The sequence below is a fragment of the Chenopodium album genome, chromosome 26 (assembly GCF_948465745.1).
Source record: "Chenopodium album chromosome 26, dcCheAlbu1.1, whole genome shotgun sequence".
Lineage (NCBI taxonomy): Eukaryota > Viridiplantae > Streptophyta > Magnoliopsida > Caryophyllales > Amaranthaceae > Chenopodium > Chenopodium album.
This window is the reverse complement of record NC_137859.1, coordinates 2,252,310-2,271,976: the sequence shown is the minus strand read 5'-3', so window position 1 is coordinate 2,271,976 and position 19,667 is coordinate 2,252,310. Positions and strand designations below refer to the sequence as shown.

At 34.7% G+C, this 19,667-nt stretch overlaps 3 protein-coding genes across 3 annotated transcripts; 1 reads left to right on the top strand and 2 right to left on the bottom strand.

Moving 5' to 3' along the window:
- Nucleotides 1–3,945: 3,945 nt before the first annotated feature.
- LOC145616143 (uncharacterized) lies at nt 3,946–5,776 on the top strand. The gene is made up of 4 exons (XM_081670841.1): nt 3,946–4,543; nt 4,639–4,761; nt 5,028–5,189; nt 5,269–5,776. Exons 1-4 carry the CDS (start codon nt 4,386–4,388, stop codon nt 5,774–5,776), a joined length of 951 nt encoding a protein of 316 aa, XP_081526967.1. The 5' UTR covers nt 3,946–4,385.
- A 608-nt stretch (nt 5,777–6,384) lies between these two features.
- LOC145616662 (U-box domain-containing protein 33-like) lies at nt 6,385–12,271 on the bottom strand. The gene is made up of 7 exons (XM_081671424.1): nt 11,780–12,271; nt 10,790–10,908; nt 10,112–10,206; nt 9,321–9,870; nt 8,128–8,685; nt 7,294–8,016; nt 6,385–6,899 (listed from the first exon to the last, which is right to left on the bottom strand). The coding sequence occupies exons 1-7, from the start codon at nt 12,081–12,083 to the stop codon at nt 6,717–6,719; spliced, it is 2,532 nt and encodes an 843-aa protein (XP_081527550.1). The 5' UTR covers nt 12,084–12,271; the 3' UTR covers nt 6,385–6,716.
- Nucleotides 12,272–12,974: 703 nt separating this feature from the next.
- Nucleotides 12,975–16,856, bottom strand: LOC145618581 (actin-97-like). The gene is made up of 5 exons (XM_081673356.1): nt 16,609–16,856; nt 15,157–15,230; nt 14,614–15,007; nt 13,658–14,271; nt 12,975–13,440 (listed from the first exon to the last, which is right to left on the bottom strand). Exons 2-5 carry the CDS (start codon nt 15,214–15,216, stop codon nt 13,375–13,377), a joined length of 1,134 nt encoding a protein of 377 aa, XP_081529482.1. The 5' UTR covers nt 15,217–15,230; nt 16,609–16,856; the 3' UTR covers nt 12,975–13,374.
- Nucleotides 16,857–19,667: the final 2,811 nt, after the last annotated feature.

The window sequence follows — 19,667 nt, the reverse complement described above, 5'->3', positions numbered from 1 at the left end:
TATTATGAGTTTACTTTAGGGATGCCATATCTAAAATCTGAGCAAGAAGCATCAGGGCATCATTATTAGGTTCTTTCTTAGTGCCCAGATTTTCAGGTTGACCTAATATCAAAGTTAGATGCAGTGGTCCTGTTTTTAAGTTGAAAAATCCCACTAAAAAAGATCAACTTTCTCTTTAGTTTTTCTTTTATCCTTGCCATACCAATCAAACCTAAATTAGAAACACATTTTTTTTCTTTGATTCTGTTCTACTTCTTTTTCTTTGTGACCTTTGTAATGTCAACTGTAGATTTCACCTTTACACAGGTTATTTCCTGTTTTTGTCTTACAATGAGAAAACCCTCCTCCTTTAACTTAGACCCGGTAAAGTGGAATTGTGTGCGATTTATCTGATCTGATCGTATGACCTAAACCAAAAATTACACAAGCTTATCAATCAATTGAGTTGAGCTATTGATCAAGACATGTACATAATATGATCGATCTAAAATTTAACCGAATTACTTATCACTCGGCTCAAATTGAATTTACCTTAATTTAGTCCAATTGAATGAACTGTTTTGTCCATCTTTACTTTACCTTCTTTATTTTTTCTCTTGAAATAGACAAAAGTAGAATTGAAGTTTGAGTAAAGTTTGAAAATTTGTTGGCTTTGCTTATTTCGTGAAAAAATAGAAATGGTGTAGTACAAGTGGAGTAATAGCTAATAAAAGTAGTTAACTACTTAAAGAGGGAACTAATAGTGCAAAACAAGTCATTACCAAAACAATTAAAAGTCGTACTACAACCAAAACTTAATTGTATAAATAGTCAAAGTCTTCATAATTATTATCTCTCTATTATCAATGTATTTAATTACCCCATTTCTTTTGTTAATCATACATCCTTAACTGTCCCTACTCCCTAATTGCTTATGCTCTTCTTTTTTGTCTGAATTCTAAAATGGACAGCTTTAACAATTAAAGATTGGGTTTTTCCATAACTTAGGTCATCCATGAAGTGTTATCATGATTAATCAATAGTGTCCCACTATTTTCTTTCTTGTTATTTTACTGTTTGTTGACTTTTTTTTTTTCCTTTTTCTTTACAAAATTTGAATTATCATTGAAGGTATTATTGAGTGGAGAAAGATCTTCAAACAGCAATTAGCATGCAATATTTACTAGTCAAAAATCAAATTTTCAATCCATAACGACTCTTAACTTATTTTTGCTGAAACTTATTTATATAGAGTGACGATAAAAGAGCCTAATAACAATATCAAACGAGTAGGGTAGGTAACTCGTATTATGAAAAGTTGTACGAGCACTAGTTTAATGTCATGTAGGTAGGCATTTTAAGAGGAAGAGGCAGAATTAGTAAATTGAATGTAATAAAGAGAAAAGGTTCCGTCCATTTGTTGTCCAACTGCTAACTACCTTTGGATTGATAGTAAATGTAATGTAATGTAATGCAGTTAGCAGAGGTCATCCAAATGACATTTTTGTACCATTAATTTTGTGTAACGATATATTTTCAGTTGAGCAAGTGACCCACGACCTCACTCAGCTTCTTGCAGATGATTTCCTTATATGGGAGGTTCATGACTTATGCAGATGCAATTAAGGGTGGAGGGACCCTTTTTATTTAAGAATCGCTTTTTTCGTATTGGCTGACCAACTATATTTTTGTCGAACTAAGAACTTTTTTTTTTTCCCTTAAAATTCTCGTCTTAGATTAAAACACCTAAAATTGAAGACGACCATTTATCAATACACTATACACCTGGCTGTGTATTGAGAGCCGATTTTTCAATTCTTATAAGTCTCATTGCCTTATTAATGATATAATCATTTTTGGCTCTTTTAATGTCCTTTTTATTGTGAAATATTATGTACCTTTGTACAACCAACCTGAGTTATTAATGGGTGTGATTTGGATCTTTTATTTTAATTTTGCTTTGCCCCAATTCATTAAGTTAAGAACAGTCTTATTTTGCAATTTAAAGGTCGCATACTTTAAGGGCCCACCAAATCCATCTGGCCAATGGTTCATGTTAAGGGTCAAATTCAAAGGGTTTGTGTGAGTTTCAATATTGGGCTGTGTGCTTTGGTTGTGCTGAACCCCTTGGGCCTCAGTTTATGGTGTTTTTGGAGGGATTAAGTTTTAAATAAACTCAAATTAAAGGTATTTTTTTAACGTCATTCACTTGAATAAATTATCTTGTTGATGGAAACATACTTTCTATTTAAATATTTAAATTTAAAATATAGTGTTAATTGTACGGTGTATAATTTGATATAATCTCTTTAAAAAATACAAAATTTTTTAATAAAATCTTTCGAAATTCAGCATATAATTACTGATTTCGACACGAAGTGCAAAAGGGGAAATAGTTATAATGATAGTTATTTACGAACTACGTAGTATAAAGCAAGCTAAGAATAGTAGACAATCCAAAAATTTAAATGATCCATAGTATAGATGGTATTAGCCTATTAGGTTAGGATAAATACATATGATTGATCCTCTAAATTCCCTTTAAAATGTCAATATAAGGTAGGTGTAAAATTTACATCATTATCAATTGTGTTAACATGTAAAATTTACATCTAATATCAATTGTGTTAACTTTGAGAATTAGCATGACATGGAATAATACAATTTTTACTTTGACAAGATATTAGGATGACACAAAGACATTACTTACAATAATATCTTAATTGTAGGTCATGGCTATACTTCCAAAGTCAGCTAAGTTTACTATAATTAGATGAATTAATTTTGCAGTAGATTTTCCAAAATTGTGCACAACTTCTATTTAATTAACCTTTGAATTAAACATATCACCCAAAATATAAGGAGTAATATAAGCGCGATCACAAACATATAACTCATGGTGAGTTTCCATTGCCTAACTAATAGGTAATGAGTGAGGTACCCTAACAAGGTTATACTTTTAGAAATCTTTCCATAAAATACCCAAACTAGTTAAGAATTTTTTTAAAAAAATTTTTTCTAATTTTTTTTAAAAAAGTGGCCATCAGAATTATGGGTAGTATTTCAATAGCAAGGAGAAAGAATTTAATGAAACATTTCCACTCATACTATCTTTATTTATATGGCTCAAATTGGTGTTTTAGAGAAAATGCATGTGCACATCAGATTATGTTTCTACTAATAGATAGTTGAGTTAATCCCAGCTCCAAGGAGGTAATTAAGATTTCTCTAACTAATTAGCTTTATAAAGAAATAGTAAATACCAACTTTATTCATTCTTAAAGCGTACATGGAACTTTGATATCAAATCTTGGCATGCTTTATATATTTATTTGAAATATGTCACTTACTGATCAAACAAATTAGATTTATTGATAAGAGTTTGACAATTAAAAAGTAATTCTTTCATTTTTCTATTTTTTGATATGACTATTTTCTTTATGTATCGCCAAAAGATTTCAAATAAGAAGAACATCAGATAAAAAATAATGAGAGTACTATATCTACAAGTATAATACTATATTTCTAAGATTAACAATATTATCATTGTCACCTATTTGATCCATATGAGAAATTTTTTCTCAAGTACTCGGTGAAAAAATTAAAAAAATGTCACATACTACTCCCTATACATGATTGTATGGTACTTGTATGAGAATGCGGATTTTACTACTGTTTTACAGCAATTGTTGTAGATTAATTTAGAAATCTATAATAAGACATTTATTGAATCTTATACGTAACACATAAAAAAAATTATGAGTTGATATTATATGTTGTCATACTGTGCACTTATAATTCCATACAATTCATGTATAGCACGGGTCATTATATTATAGCTAGTTTGTATTATTGCAATATTCATATCAAATTCCAAGGTCCCTAGCATGCCAACACCTAATTATTTGCACCGTCAATTAGCAACCTCCCAACTTTGAAACATAAAAAAAGTCAAAACTCAAGAACATGAGTAACAACTTCAAATTCAAGTCCAACTTTATTAGCAGTGTACCCATCATTTTAGACAATAATATTGCAAACCATTGAATTTTCTTCAATGAAATAAATTCTTTCTAAACTCAAAAGTTAATTCCCAAATGAAAATTAATAAATAAAAAGGTCTCTTTTGAAATCGTCATTTCTTATGTATAATTCCTTTATTTTACCAAAAACATAACACAGTACATGCACTATGTAGAAGAGGTTGAATAAGTCCTCAGTGGATTAGTTGCAAACTAAATCCTTATTACTAATCAAACCTCATTAATTTTGTTATCTTATTTGTTAGTTTGTTAATTGTACTCATTTCTATGTCTTATACTTGTAATAATCATCTTATACAATAATACAAGTATAATTTTTTTTTTTTAATTTCTCCATCTTTTAATTAGTCTTGTTAGATAAACATGTCAATCTTAGGCTATGATAGCAATAATACTAGCCATAACAGCAGCAATATGAGCAGCCATTCATTCTTTGAAATCAAAAAACAAGCATCTTTTTACATCAAAGAGAAGATTAAAACTGCTAGATTGGTTCTCACTGATGTTACACCAGCCCAATTGTAAGTTCTTACATATTTTCTTAAACTCTTTGTAGGTTTGTTTTCGGCTTTCTTTGTTAGGAAGTGTTTTTTGATTGTTGGGGACTTTTAAACAGGATGACAGAGGAAGCAACCACTGCAAATCCTTGGTCACCAGATACTCGAATCCTAGGACTAATTTCAAGGGCTGCTTTTGAACTTGATGATTATTGGAGAATTGTGGAAATTCTGCATAACAAGTATGTCAAGTTTCTTGTTCATCTCCTAATCATTATTGTATTAATTATTTTTATACCTATCTTAGATTGTGTAGAGGAACTAATAGTTAATCTCGGGGATCAACCAAATACTCTAAATCCCCGAGATCAATGGCTTGTGGTGTTTGAGATCAACAAAATTTTGCCAATCCCCGAGATGAACTTATCAGTCCTCATAGGTGTGCTTAATTTCCCATGATCTGAAAGATATATCCATCCTTTTATTTCATTTGTGACTTTGTGGTCAGATTATCAAATTTTGACAGAAAGAATTGGAGGGAATCTTACAATGCTTTGACAGTATTAGAGCATTTGTTGACTCATGGGCCAGAAAGTGTTGCAGAGGAGTTTCAAACAGAGAAATTCATCATCAATAACATGGAAACTTTTCAGCATGTTGATGAAAAAGGGTAGGCAGACTAATGTCAAAAAACTCTTTTGCTGCATAATGTTATCTGAAAATATAACATATAGTTTAGTAATATGCAGGTTTAATTGGGGCCTTGCTGTGAGGAAGAAATCAGAGAGAGTATTGAAGTTGCTCGAAACGAGGCCTCTCCTCAAGGAAGAAAGAGAGCAAGCTAGAAAGCTAACAAGAGAGATTAAAGGGTTTGGTAGCTTTTCTGGAAGATCAACCTCATTACTTGAAGACTCGTTGACTACATATGGAAGGAGCCATTCTCAGTTCAATGAGCATGGAAACGAGGGGAATTCACCTGAAAAAATTGGTTCCAACCAGCCTCAAATACTCTTTCTAGATCATGATGCTCAAGCTGACAAACCCAGAATTGTAAAGAGGTCTTTGAAAGAAAACAAGGCACCAAAAAATGAGACAAGGAAAGAAGATTGGCATGGTTGGAGCAACAATATAGGGGAGAACAATCTGCTCTTGGATGAAAATAGCGGTGGGGTGCTAATAGAAGTGGAAGATCATCCTTTTAATGATACTGAGGAACATAATAAAGTGTCATTGTTGGCTGCTTCAAAAGAGGATTAAGAACAGATGAATCTGTTTTCTGTATTTTTGTTACAGGTCCTGCACGAGCATTTTGCAGGTTGTATATCATATGCAGAACATGTTAGCTTGTCTAAATTGTTAACCGTTGGTTATCAGATATCTTAATTTCAATAATAAGGGAATGCTGTAGAATGCAGGAATGTGAGATACCATAATTGTTGTACATTTACCTTTGATGCGATTTTCTTGACAGTTTGTGCTGTACTTACAAGGAGCTTCCGGGTTGACAGTTTGAGAATATGTTTATATAGGCAGAAGATTATGAAGTTGATAGCTTCATAATTCTGCATTGGAGTTGCCCATTTCAGAAAATCTCTCCTTTCTAGCAGACTACAGTATTGAACAATTAACAATGCATGAGGATTTAAAGTGACAGATTATGAAGTTGATAGCTTAACCCTGCATTGAAGTTGCCCATTTCAGAAAATATCTCCTTTCTAGCAGACTACAGTATTGAACAATTAACAATTGACAGTTTAAACGGATTGTAACTATGAAATAGAGTAAATTCTACAGGCAGTATATTGGCCGGAAGAAAAATATATCAGAGAAGGATAATGCTAGTATACTGTACTGCACAGAATACATAGTATAACAAATGTACCCCGCAAAGATATGGCACTCGGTAACCGGTATAGTTTGCTATTGTTGATAAATAGTGTTTATCCTATAGACAGTTATACAATATATACTCAATCTAACTTTAGATTTCTTGGTTTTACACAACAAAGGAACACACACAATTTCTTACTCCCCTATTCTTACGTTCTCCTGGTTGCTCATCAGAGGCAAAACTTTCAGATACAGGGACATGTATGATTGCACCATCTACAACTCTGGAAGCAATACCTAGTTAAGTAGTTAGTAATACAGCTGTACAAGGTATTAACATAAATTAACTGCACGCACATGTGAACAATCAATATTTGCACATCCATTCTTGAGCAGCTAGTCTCAAAGAATTATTTGGAGTAAGATGCAGATGATCCAATCTCAAATTGGTCATAGGAGAAGTTTCCCGACCATTTTCTAACCACTCACGAATGGCTTCTCCCTCATAGGTAAACCCATCAGCTGCTACTTGAGGGTCGCACATGATTTCCTGAAAGAAATGGTGAGAGAGTTTAATGGAAGCCTAGGCATGCCAAATATATACATACAGTTTCAGGTTATGTAAAGAAAGATCAGCAGAACACATTAAAAATTATTTATGAAAAATAAGGAGGGAAAGAGAAATGGCGCATATGATTGTCGCATATAAATAAGCTCTTCATGTCATAGCTTGGGTACAAGGGCAAACTAACGCAGAATTACGTAAAAATCCCCCTCAATAGATAAACATAAATGAGCTAAACAGAATAGTTTCTGTTGTTTCAACATCACCCCTTTATTAAAAATCTTCCATATTTACTAGTCACATAATTTGAAATATTCAAAGAAAAAACGCCATACTGCAAACTCTGAAGTAACAGATGGTATGCAATTATCTCACTGACCTGAAGGATTGGGCAAAGAAAGAAAGATGGCACTGGCCGCTCTTTTGAGATATGGAGCTGTTGAAGCTCTTTCACCAGAGAGGGTGTCAGCTCTGGCCTAACCCGACTATTCTGTTCACAGAATCTCAAAGCCACATCAGTCAATTTTTCTGCCACAAATGGACCCCATTCCCCAGCAGATGAATCCAGGATTGAATCTAACTTTCCACTGGAAACTGCTCTACGGACCCGTGTTACCAATCCAATTGGAGGCTGTCCTGTTAGTAGCTGCAATATAATGACGCCAAATGAGTATATATCAGATTTCGTTGACAATTTGCCTGTTCTATAAAACTCTGGATCTCTATATGGGAAGGCGCCTTGGGGATCAGGATAATGGCTATAGCTAGAGTTAGTCAGATTATCCTGCGACAGTAACTTGGTGAAACCAAAATCACCAATTTTGCAGTGTAGATCAGAATCTAAAAGGATGCTTTCGAGTTTCAGGTCACCATGGATTATCTTTTCTGGATGCGAGGTATGAAGAAAAAGAAGGGCAGTTGAAATCTGAGAGATGATTCTAGCTCGGAGCTTCCATGAAAGAGGTGTAATGTTGTTTTTCTGAAAGAGACGCCATTGGAGAAACCCATTGGGTACAAAATCATATACAAGCGACCAGGCCTCTGGACATACACCAATCAAAGTCACCAAATGAGGGTGGCGTAGCTTGCCGAGAGCCTGAACCTGCAAAGGTAATCAGTATCTAAGTTTCATCTCTACATTTCAATTGCTAATGAACTTTAATATAAAAAAAATAAAATTAAAAACCTATTTCAGAATGAGAAGAAAAAAAACCTGTTTCTGAAATTGTGACGGGCCTTGGATGTTGTGTGCATGGAACCTTTGTATGGCAACAGTTTTACTCAGCAGTTCTCCCTTGTAGATGCAACCATATCCCCCTTCAACTAGCTTAAAGCTATCGGAAAAATTGCATGTCGCAGTTTGCAGGTCCAGTAGAGTAAACTCCACTAACTCTGGCACGTCATCCAGAAGCCCCCCATATCCATGGCGGTTCGAACTACCATGGCCAGTACGCCTGCGACTTCTCCACTTCTCAAGCCAACGTTCAGCTTCTATTTTCTGTCTTTCAATCTTTTGTTTTTCTTGACGCAAACTTGCAATACAAACTTGGACAAGTTTCAGCTCCCCAGCTGCCTCATCACAACGACGGTTGGCCTCCTGGACACGACTATCAAAAACAGCTACATTCCTCATAGTCTTCTGGAGCTCTCCTGTAACTTCTAGTCTTTCCTCTAACAACCTTTGTTGTTCATCCATCAAGCTTCTTAGAGAATTTTCAGCTTCCTCTCTAAGTTCAGCTTCACGAGTTTGAACAGATTCAAAGTCCTTCACCTAAGGAGACCACACAGAATTTGAGATAATTCACAAATAAGTGAAAATATGAGATCGTGGTTGATAACAGCTAATAGCAGAAACTACTCGCAAATAAAAACTCAAAGCTCATAAGAATAAGCATTAAGCATCTCTTTTCATTCTGAATAAATGCCACATTAAGCATAAATTCAGTCCAAATTCACAGTCTGTCCTCAATTCTGCCTCTCACTTTCAAGTTTCTACAATAGTGAAAACTACTTACCATAGCATATGCATACAATATAGAAAAAGCATGTATGAATTCAAACTCTACAGGACAAAGTAAAGTGACAACTCTTAACAGTATCAGAAATACCTGACTAATACAATGTACAGAGTAAATATGTTTTAAATGAGGAAACAGTGCAAAGAAAAGAATAGCGTCAATAATAGTTGTTAGGACTAGGTTAAAATCTGAAATTATATGTGGAAGTTGTTAGACCATGCCAATTAGTTGAATTTTATCATTTTCATAGAAACACAAATTATAGAGATAAACTGTTGAAACTGTTATCAACGTTTATATTCATGGCTGGAAAGTTAAATACTCTGTATTTAACAAATGCCAAATTCCTAAACTGCAACCAAATAATGGTCAGAGCTCAAAAAATCACCTTCCTCATAGCCTTCAATGCTTCAGCTTCCAGCTCCTTGCGCTTCAATATTTCCAAACATGCTTCATTTCTTGAAGTTTCAACTTCTGCTTTTGCTTCCAAAAGCTGAGCATACAGATGATCTTCCTCCAATTTGAAGCCAGAATCTCTGGAAACCTTTTCCCCCATGGATGTACTTGTTGCAGAGCCATTGCTGGTTGAGCTTCGAGCATATTCAGGGTCCAAAGTGTTTTCTAAACTAGGTAATATAAAATCTTCATCAGAGGGCTCATCCTGATTCAAATCTTTTATCTCAGAGCACGGCATGCTTAGGCGAGAAGAACTACCACCACGTTTAACTGGATTGTATAGACGATCACTATTCTCATACGGTAAAGATTTTGACCTTAAACCTTCTGTCAGCTCATCTGCCTGACAAGTTGTAACTTTCTCAAACGCTTCTTTTGTCCATACATGCTTCCCTTTATGGATGAACCATATCTCGCAAAATGCTGGAGCACTTTTGGCAGTATAAAATTCTTTACGAGAATGCTTTTTTACCTTCACGCAACTGCACCATATAAGTTGAGCACAATAAGATAAATTTTTGAATGTCAATGACAAACCCCCACCACTAGGGACCTAAGGAGACATTTGAAGAAAAGGAGAATTGTAGAAAGGATGGACAAAATAAGAAAGATCAAAGCGGAGTTGAGATAAAATTAGTTGCGGAAAGCTGCATTAAACATATTTCTCAAACATCCATGGTGTTTAGTCCTAAAGAAAAGATAACATAATATTCAAAGACTAACCCCATAATGAGCTTCTGCATGCCATGTTTCATGACCAGACCCATGAGTCCTTTGTGAACTTGCTCATCTTCGGTGATAATACTGCTTGCTTTTACCTGCCATAAACAATAACCACATCCAGTAATTTTTTACAAAGTACTGCTATGGTTCATAAGATTAACAACATTTTGTTACATTATGATTTAGATAAGACATAGGAATGAGCTGGCAAGGGGGAAAATGAAAATACTACCTCCGTTTCATATTATTAGCAACGATTTGACATACAGTAGAGAGGAAAAAGGTGAGCATTGGTTTGCTCCTTTTTTGCACTATAGCAAATTAGAAACAAAGAAGAAGAAATTCTTCATATTTATTGCATTCTAAACCTTAAAAAACTAGCTGGAGTTAATTCCATTATTACGATAAACCATTAGTTTACTCAGATAATCAAGCTTTAATTTTGCAGGTTCTAGTAAAGCTATGCAGCCACTTTATATAATATTGAAGAGGAACTAGTTGTATAACAGAAACTGCAAGTCCAATTTCAATCAACTAAAAGAGAGAGGGCTTTCAATAAATCAATGTACTCAACAACATCTACACTCAAGACACCATTACCCTTTATCAAGCCTCAAAGCAATAAACTTAAGTTTCAAGCTATGCTAATCAGCCCCTAATTTGAACATGAGAATTCACCTTGGCTCTATAGCAAAAGTCCAAGTAAGCACGGATAAGTTTCTCCATTTTTCCCCTCTCCTCATTCCTGTATGCTTTCACCACTACTGCATTTGCTTGGGTTGCTGGTAGTTTTCCCACTGCATCGCCAAAAAAACAACAAAGATAACAGTATAGTCAAATAACAATCTTGTTACATAAGTTGCAGGCTTTATGTATCACGAGACATACTCATGTTACAGAAAACAAAATTTTTTATTAATTCATGTTTCACAAGAAATGAGCAATCCTATCTACATCCTTTAGGATTAGTTAGAACACTCACTATTTTATATTTCTCATAATATTATAGTCTTCCTAACTTATACTCTACACATATTACAGTTACTATTTTGAACATATAAGACCCAACTCAATAGTTCCTTCCAATCTTCCATAGTCCAAACTCCTCAATCCTTTCAGAGATTTAGGCAACTTCAAGGTTCATCGGGCAAAATATTAACAGACAGAAACTTCTTTTGAAGCATCATAACGAACGCTTCCTAAAGTGATGCATCTTAAAAAACGGAGGAATTAACAGCCAAGTACAACCACTATCCGAAATTAACAGCCACATTGTCCCAATCCCTCGTAACAAAGCATTCACTATAATTATACTAGAATACCCCTAATAGTTGTCTGCTTCCAATTTCCCTCCACCACTCCACTTAATTAAAGGAATATATGAAAATCTAGCCACGATTCACTTCTAATTTAGAAATTGAGACCATTTCTACCAGACATTCCAAAATAATAGACGAGTGAAAGATTTGCAAGCATCAATGATTATAATCTGCCAAATGCCAATAAACATGATTCAAAGTAATTCAATCTCCTATGAAATCATATCATTTCAACTCATCAACACAAGTAAAATCAGTTATAATATCTAAAATTCCAGAAAATAACAACAGAAATTTCAAACAATTAAACAAAACTGAAGATTACAAAGAAGAGAGAGAAAGAAATTACATAAAGTAGGGATGTAAGGAGAAGGTTGATGAACATGAACAAGGCAAATATCAGAGTTAGGGAAAGTACGAAACGTCCAACGAAGCAAAGAAACGGTCTTCTCCTCCGCCCTTCCAACAGCAACATACACTTTCTCACTCCTCGCTCCATGTTCTTCTTCGATGTTCGAGCTCAACTCGGTCCGACTCGGTTGCGATTCCAACTCGGCGCCATAACTCGCCATTGAGAAAGAAGGTGAGGAGGAAAACCGGGAGTACCGGTCAACGGTTGGGTCAGGCAAAGGAAATGGTGTTAGAAGCTCCATTTGTTAGCGTAGAATCCGGTGATTATTTGCATCAGCGCCGGTAGCAGGTACATAAGAGCGCGCTTGATTGAAAGATAAAAGGGAGACTTTTGGGGGTTTTGATTTTTGAAGGATGACTAATGTGAGAATAATACAAGTATCACATTTTTTGAGGAATATTAAGGAAACAGGAAATGTTATGTTAGTGTTATTAGTTTATAAACTGTAATTGACTAATTGATTATTAGTATAAGATTGATTAGTGACCGAATCAAGAATTAGATATTAGTTGCTTTGCTTCTTCTTTTTGTTTATGAATGAGGTCAAGTGTCATTTTCAAGACTTGCATTTTTGGGTGGTAGGAGAGGCAAAATACAAAATTTCTTCTTTCTTTCTCAACCAGTGTAACATTTGTAAATTGACTAGAATTTTGTTCGCCTTTGTAGTCATGTCTACATATGATAATTGGATTTTATGTTAGAATATACTTCGTATCTATTAAGTAAATTTCTTTCAAAAACAAAAATTTAAATTGACAACGCTAATCACCTATTTTGGCACCTTCTTCATCTTTACAAGTTGAAATATGTAAATATGATTTTCATTTGTCCTAGAGCTAGAAACTTACTCGTATCATAAGTCTCATGTATCCAAATATTCTAATCGAATACCTTACCCCGAATGAAGTACTTCGTATATAGTTATGTACTAGATGTTATTTCATACATGTACATAGTTGTGTTTAGACATTAATCATTATGAATCTCTTGAACGTGCTTGATTTAAATCATTTTAATGGTCTATTACATTATCCTGTCCTGGTTGTGAATATCATGAACAACCTATTTATTCAGTATACAGAACTTCATTTTAATGGTTTATTACATTATCCTGTCCTGGTTGTGAATATCATGAACAACCTATTTATTCCGTATACATAGTAGAAAATCATATGTGATAAGGCCATCAAAGCTATACAACATTAAAATTGGCATGAATAAAAAATGAAATTAAAGTATTAAGAAAAATGACAATTGTTAATATATCACAGATTACTCTCGATTATAATCAACAAGAAAATCAACTAAACAAAATAGAATAATGAACAAATTAAATTTGTTAACTTTTTTTTTTTGGTTCTTCCTCTGCCCGGGCTTTGAAGGCCAAGTCTCAACAACAATGACGATAACTTGGGAATGTGATAACTTCAAATTAACTCGGTCATACAAAAAATGTATCTTCAAGCTGTAATTTCCTTGCGTCAATGGGAAGATAATACTTCTTCCAACTCTATAATCCAACAGAAAAGAATTTAAAAGCACTTGCGGTGAACAATTGATGGACCAGATTCGTCATACTCTGCCTTCGCAATCCACATCTGTAAAACGAATCAAACACAACAGTTGATCATAACCATTCATCACATTGCTTGATGCTATATCAACAATCTAAGCCAATATTTATGACTCCACTTAATATATTAAGTTTCATGGAACCATGCTCATTTTACAACTAGTAACAATTCTTGACAAGTTCAAACAAGTAGTTTTATAATGAAAAAAATGCAGTAGTCTTGTTTTGAGCATTTCAATTACCTGTTGGAATGTGCTGAGAGATGCTAAGATGGACCCTCCAATCCAGACACTGTACTTCCTCTCAGGTGGAGCAACAACCTTGATCTTCATGCTGCTTGGAGCCAAAGCAGTGATCTCCTTGCTCATCCTATCAGCAATTCCGGGGAACATTGTGGTTCCTCCACTAAGAACAATGTTTCCATACAGATCTTTCCTGATATCGACATCACACTTCATGATGGAGTTGTAAGTGGTTTCGTGAATACCAGCAGCTTCCATACCAATCATGGATGGCTGGAAGAGGACTTCAGGGCATCTGAAACGCTCACCGCCAATGGTGATAACCTGCCCATCAGGCAATTCATAGTTCTTCTCAACTGTAGAGCTAGTCTTGGCAGTCTCGAGCTCCTGCTCATAGTCAAGAGCAATGTAAGACAGCTTCTCCTTTATATCCCTTACAATTTCTCGCTCAGCAGAGGTGGTGAAAGAGTACCCTCTCTCAGTTAGAATCTTCATGAGGTGGTCAGTGAGATCACGTCCAGCCAAATCAAGACGCAAGATAGCGTGTGGGAGGGCATAACCCTCATAAATGGGAACGGTGTGACTGACACCATCACCGGAGTCCAAAACAATACCTGAAAATTTATATAACACCCTTGTTAAACTTCAGAGGTGCATTTGCGTAAATGATCTCTATACACCATATATCAGGTTGAAGGATGCATTACTAAATAAGCATTATAGAACAATTGTCTCAAAAGTCAAAACTAGAGAGCACTGTTTATTTGGGCATGTGAACACATCTTGACAGCCATATTTTCAGTCTTCCGACATTGAATTTATCAACGTTAAAAGGCTAAGCATCAGTTATCACTCATAATAGCACGCAGAAGTGACTCATACCCCCAACCCTCTCAAGCATCAACAAGATGACCAAGCGTTAAATTTAAAGTCAAGATCATCTGTAATTCACTTACCAGTAGTACGACCACTAGCGTATAGGGAGAGGACAGCCTGGATGGCAACATACATGGCAGGAGCATTAAAAGTTTCAAACATAATTTGAGTCATCTTTTCACGATTGGCCTTTGGGTTAAGAGGTGCTTCTGTAAGCAACACAGGGTGTTCCTCAGGAGCAACTCTAAGCTCATTGTAGAAGGTATGATGCCAAATCTTTTCCATGTCATCCCAGTTGGTGACAATACCATGCTCAATGGGGTATTTCAGGGTCAAGATACCTCTCTTTGATTGGGCTTCATCTCCAACATATGCATCTTTTTGGCCCATACCAACCATGACACCAGTGTGTCGGGGCCGGCCCACAATACTAGGAAAGACAGCCCTCGGAGCATCATCTCCGGCAAATCCAGCCTAAATTTTGATATTTGCAAAAAACTTAAGTTAGTCGATATGGTGGCAGGCAGCACAACAGTCCACATAGACCACAGCATTACTTCATTTCGTAAAAACCACTAATTTAAATAACAGAAATTCTCTACTAAAAGAAGCTTGTAATGTACCTTAACCATTCCAGTTCCATTGTCGCACACAAGTGGTTGAACATCCTCTACATCAGCCATTTTATACAGCTAAACTGCAACAAAAGACCTCAAACCTTAGAACACACACCAAATGGCAACCAGTTAAGGGAAGTAGGGAACAAATAGCAAGAGAAAAGAACTGAGCAAGAGTAAGAGACCATTTAATACATGGAATCAACTCGAAAACATAATTTAAAGGATCAACAACATATATAGCTTTTTCACCACTCAATGCAACAAGCAGATTTAAACTTTAAAAAAAGGCATCCATAAGTTGACATCCTAGCTAACCAAAGTGCTACCATAAGATCTATGCAGTTATATTGATGGCGACGTCTTAGCTAACACAAGGTCGTCATAAGATCAGTGCACTTGCATATAATTCCATCCAATCACATTGCATCATTGTAGTTGTACTGTTGTAGCTAATCACATCCACATTCAGGATTTCATGTGTTTGGAGATAGTCAATACACGTGAAATTTTGACTAGTTTGATTTGATGATTCCATCAAACTTATTAGATTTTTCTTGACCCACACATTATACACCATTGCAATATGGTCATCTGATGTTAAATGCAATGACATCATAAGATGTTCACGGTAAGCATCGGAATTATCCAATTACAAGTTGATTAAAGGATAAAATTATTTCGGTCAATGCTCTCATTGCACATCAAACTTTTGCTTCAATCTTACTACTACTACAAGCTTCCTTGACATCAAACCATGTGATTAGTAAACCATTATTAGTAAATTCCATTGTTTATTAACTAGTTTTATAAAACAATTGTGCCTAATATAAAAACAATCTCAATTTCCTCAAAAAAAAAAAAAAAAATTAAAAATTAAAAATTAAAAAAAAAAAAAAAAAAACTCAAATACACGTATTCAGAGGACATTTTGCTAAAATTGATATAATCTCATTATCAAATCCGGGTGCCATTGCAAGAACACGCCAAAAACTAACACACAAATTCATCTCAGTGATTAGAGTCTCAATGTGTCATATGTTGGACGAATAAGACAAATCACAAATTATAATTATGGCAATAAGTCTCCCAAACACGACATTTTGTCACCATTACGAACATATACTAGCATTTACCAAAGCACAAATCATGACAACAACATGCCGAATTAATCAAATTGACAGCAAAAAAAATTCAAATTACGACGATCAAAAACACGATCATGGCTGATCATCCTGAGTTTACGTATGCAGTGAATTACACCAGATCGAAGCAGTAATTTATACGATCAAACATAATTTCAGAGCATCCATTTCAATAATCGACCTTAGAAAAGCAACGAAAATCATCATAATTCCTCGATCATCAGACATCAATCAATAATCATATCAAAAATGAAAACAAAATTAAACTCACAATTCAAAAACAAAATCAATGAAAATGAAGAAATGCAGGTACCTTAGGCGAATGAAGAGGAGAGAGAAGGCGGAATTGGAATGAAAGAAGAGTGAAATGAGAATTGGAAGAGGAAGGAGGGAAGAGAAGGAGGGTTACAAAAATAGGGAGAGATTGTGTGTTTTTAAAAATCGTGGTTGTCCACTTCTTGAATTAAAAATTAAAAAAAAAAACCGGAATGTTAGTAATGGTTTAATTTGGAGGTTCAACACCAAAAGAAGCGCTCCTTCAACTTTGTGTTTCTCTCTCTTCTTTCATTTCACCACTCATTAACACCGCAGCTGTCTCACCTGCACGTTGTCACGCTCACGCATCATGGGTCCCCATTATCAGGGAACAACCAAGGAAGATGGTTTTTTAATTTTTATTAAAAGGGGCCCAATCTTATTTATTTGGGTCGTTATTTTTTATTTTTTTGGATATGGGCTTATAACTTGGACAACTTATTATAATTCTGAATTTATGGATTGTTGGTACTTTTGTGACCCAATAGAGGACAAGGTTGATCCAAGAATGATTATTTAAATTTTAAATGGGAAATTCATAAGTTTTTTTTTTTTTTTTTTTTTTTTTTTTTTTTTTTTTTTTTTTTTGTCTAAGGAACTTGTTTTATGATATGTGAAATGCACGGGTTGTATCAATATAAGTTGAAGGAAGGACAAAGAAAGTAAACCTAAGAGAGGATGGGGGATTGAAGCAAGGGGTAGAAGAATGTATGTATACATCTACTCTAGTAAGTCTATTTAGCACTCCATATTTTAAAATACAACTCACTAGAGACACGTTTCATTTGATTATACAACTGCGAATTATAAGGTGCATGAGTCATAAGACTAGGTAGGTTCAAATATAGAGAAGGAAAAGGATCGGATAAATAAATAATCAATTGTAATAACAGTTGTAATGGTACAATATTAATAAACAAAGATAACATGAGAAAATTCAAAATTTACATTATTGCATTCAAATGTGATTCATTATTAGGTCGAACTACAAGGATCTTTGTATATGTTTCTTACTTTAGATAATGTCTTCGGCTCTTCGCCTCTCTTTGTTTTCATATTATTTGAAATTTAAAGCTATACTTGGATCATTGATTTGTGGAAAATCATGTAATGAGAGAGTAGGATAGTCTACATAGATGGTTGAACCGGATCCAACAAATTGAGCAGAGTAAATGCCTCAAGAGTGTTTCCAAGAAACTCTTATCTGATGCACAAGTCGAATGATGTAGGGAGACACTCGAATCGAGAGAAAGAAAGTCTAGTTGTCCAAGTTTTTGATACCTTAGATTTTAAGAACTCATATTATAGCTACTCAATATTTATAAGGATTTGGGATAGCATGCATCCTCCGTTAATTTATGCACTTGTTGGTTGTACAAATTAAATTGGCCTATTGATCCTTGATATATCTCATATATGTACCCCAAGTAAGGAGTTGAAGATCAGACCATTTGGGAGGGTTTGTACCAAGGGCAATTTAGGAAATTGAAATGAAGGCTATTTGGGTAAATTTATCTGGAAGGAAAGCAAGCCCCATGGAGAAGGCCCAAACATATATGGCTTGTATATAATTTTGCACACTTGGGTTTACTATTAGCAAAAGGCCAAAAATAGTACTACTAGTACATTTGTTTGAATATAGTCCCATGATAAATATAAATCACCAACAATATGTTGTATTATTTCTTCAATTTCTAATATCCCATGCATTTGTACGAATACAAATCAATAGAGTGTCAGGATGTAGCTACTCGAGCTTCATTCTACTATTTAATATTGTGTCTTTTTGCTTTAATTTCTATTTGGTGTTATGAACTTAGCTTGCTTTTAAATTCTGAGGGAGAAAGTGCATATAGTGAAATATGAACGCATGGATGGAAATTACTAATGTATGGTTGGTGCACCCGGGTGCACCATGCGCATGGTATATTTAAAAGAACATAGGGAAAAAAAAGAACATTATAGATATTTATAAAGAACGCGAGCATAATATGTTCTTTAAGTTTGATGAATATGTTCTTTGAGTTTGAAATATATGTTCTTTACATTATACAATATGTTCTTTAATGTATTAAAAAAAAACAAAAACAAAAAAAAAAATTGAGTAACCAGGAAAAAGAACATGTTCTTTTTGTAAAGACTTTATGTTCTTTTGCTAGAGGTGATCAAAGTTAGACCGGCCCGGCCCAATTTTGGACGAGTTTTGGGCAGAATTTTTTCGCCCCCACATCAGGTCGGAGCCGGCTCGTAAATTTGATGTTTTAAGCGGGTTTGGGAATGCGTTTTTATGCATTTTCGTTGATTTTTTTACTCGACCCGAAAAGCCCGCATGGCCGGACTATTTTGGGTGGGTTTGGGCACAAAAAATTTGGCCCAAAACTTGTCCCGACACGAGAAGTGAGCTGATTTTTTAACTTTGGCCCGGCCCGCCCAATGATTACCTCTATCTTTGTCAAATGCAAGCATGTTCTTTTTTTTGTCAAATATTATGTTCTTTTTCAAACACGTTCAACCACCCGAGTAACCATGAAAAATAACATGTTCTTTTTGTATAGACTCTATGTTCTTTGTAATGTCATGTTCTTGTCAAACACAAACATGTTCTTTTGTCAAACACAGGTATGTTCTTTTTCAAACACTAGCATGTTCTTTTTTTTTTTACCCATGTTCTTTAAAATATGTCTAATGTTCTTTGCGGGTGCACCATGCGCATGGTGCATCCGGTATTTTCAGGAAATTACAAATAAGTGGCAGATGTGAGGGAAAGACAAAAGGTTTGGAGTTATATAAGGAAGAAACAAGAAACAAAGCAGATTCTTGGCGTAATCAGATCAGAATACATAGAAATGTGAAGCGAAAGCCTCAAAGAATCACGATGAAGAAGGATACCACCAGAAAAGTCACCAGCTGATTATATATATTAGTTGCAAAGCAGTTTTGCTTCATATCTTTGACAACCTACTTTTATATGGGCCATAATTAAGGCAATCAACTTGCCAACCTAAGATTAAAAAGGGTTATCTCAATATTATACACTAGTATAATTTATATTTTATT

Bases quoted from the DNA above. Each gene is read 5' to 3' on its own strand.
- LOC145616143 (XM_081670841.1), top strand. From the start codon at position 4,386: ATGTCAATCTTAGGCTATGATAGCAATAATACTAGCCATAACAGCAGC. The intron at 4,544-4,638 runs GTAAGTTCTTAC...ACTTTTAAACAG, and splicing joins GATGTTACACCAGCCCAATT to GATGACAGAGGAAGCAACCA. The intron at 4,762-5,027 runs GTATGTCAAGTT...CTTTGTGGTCAG, and splicing joins GTGGAAATTCTGCATAACAA to ATTATCAAATTTTGACAGAA.
- LOC145616662 (XM_081671424.1), bottom strand. From the start codon at position 12,083: ATGGAGCTTCTAACACCATTTCCTTTGCCTGACCCAACCGTTGACCGG. The intron at 8,686-9,320 runs GTGATTTTTTGA...TGGTCTCCTTAG, and splicing joins CATTGAAGGCTATGAGGAAG to GTGAAGGACTTTGAATCTGT. The intron at 8,017-8,127 runs GTTTTTTTTCTT...TTACCTTTGCAG, and splicing joins CGTCACAATTTCAGAAACAG to GTTCAGGCTCTCGGCAAGCT.
- LOC145618581 (XM_081673356.1), bottom strand. From the start codon at position 15,216: ATGGCTGATGTAGAGGATGTTCAACCACTTGTGTGCGACAATGGAACT. The intron at 15,008-15,156 runs GTACATTACAAG...ATCAAAATTTAG, and splicing joins ATGGAACTGGAATGGTTAAG to GCTGGATTTGCCGGAGATGA. The intron at 14,272-14,613 runs GTAAGTGAATTA...ATAAATTTTCAG, and splicing joins CGCTAGTGGTCGTACTACTG to GTATTGTTTTGGACTCCGGT.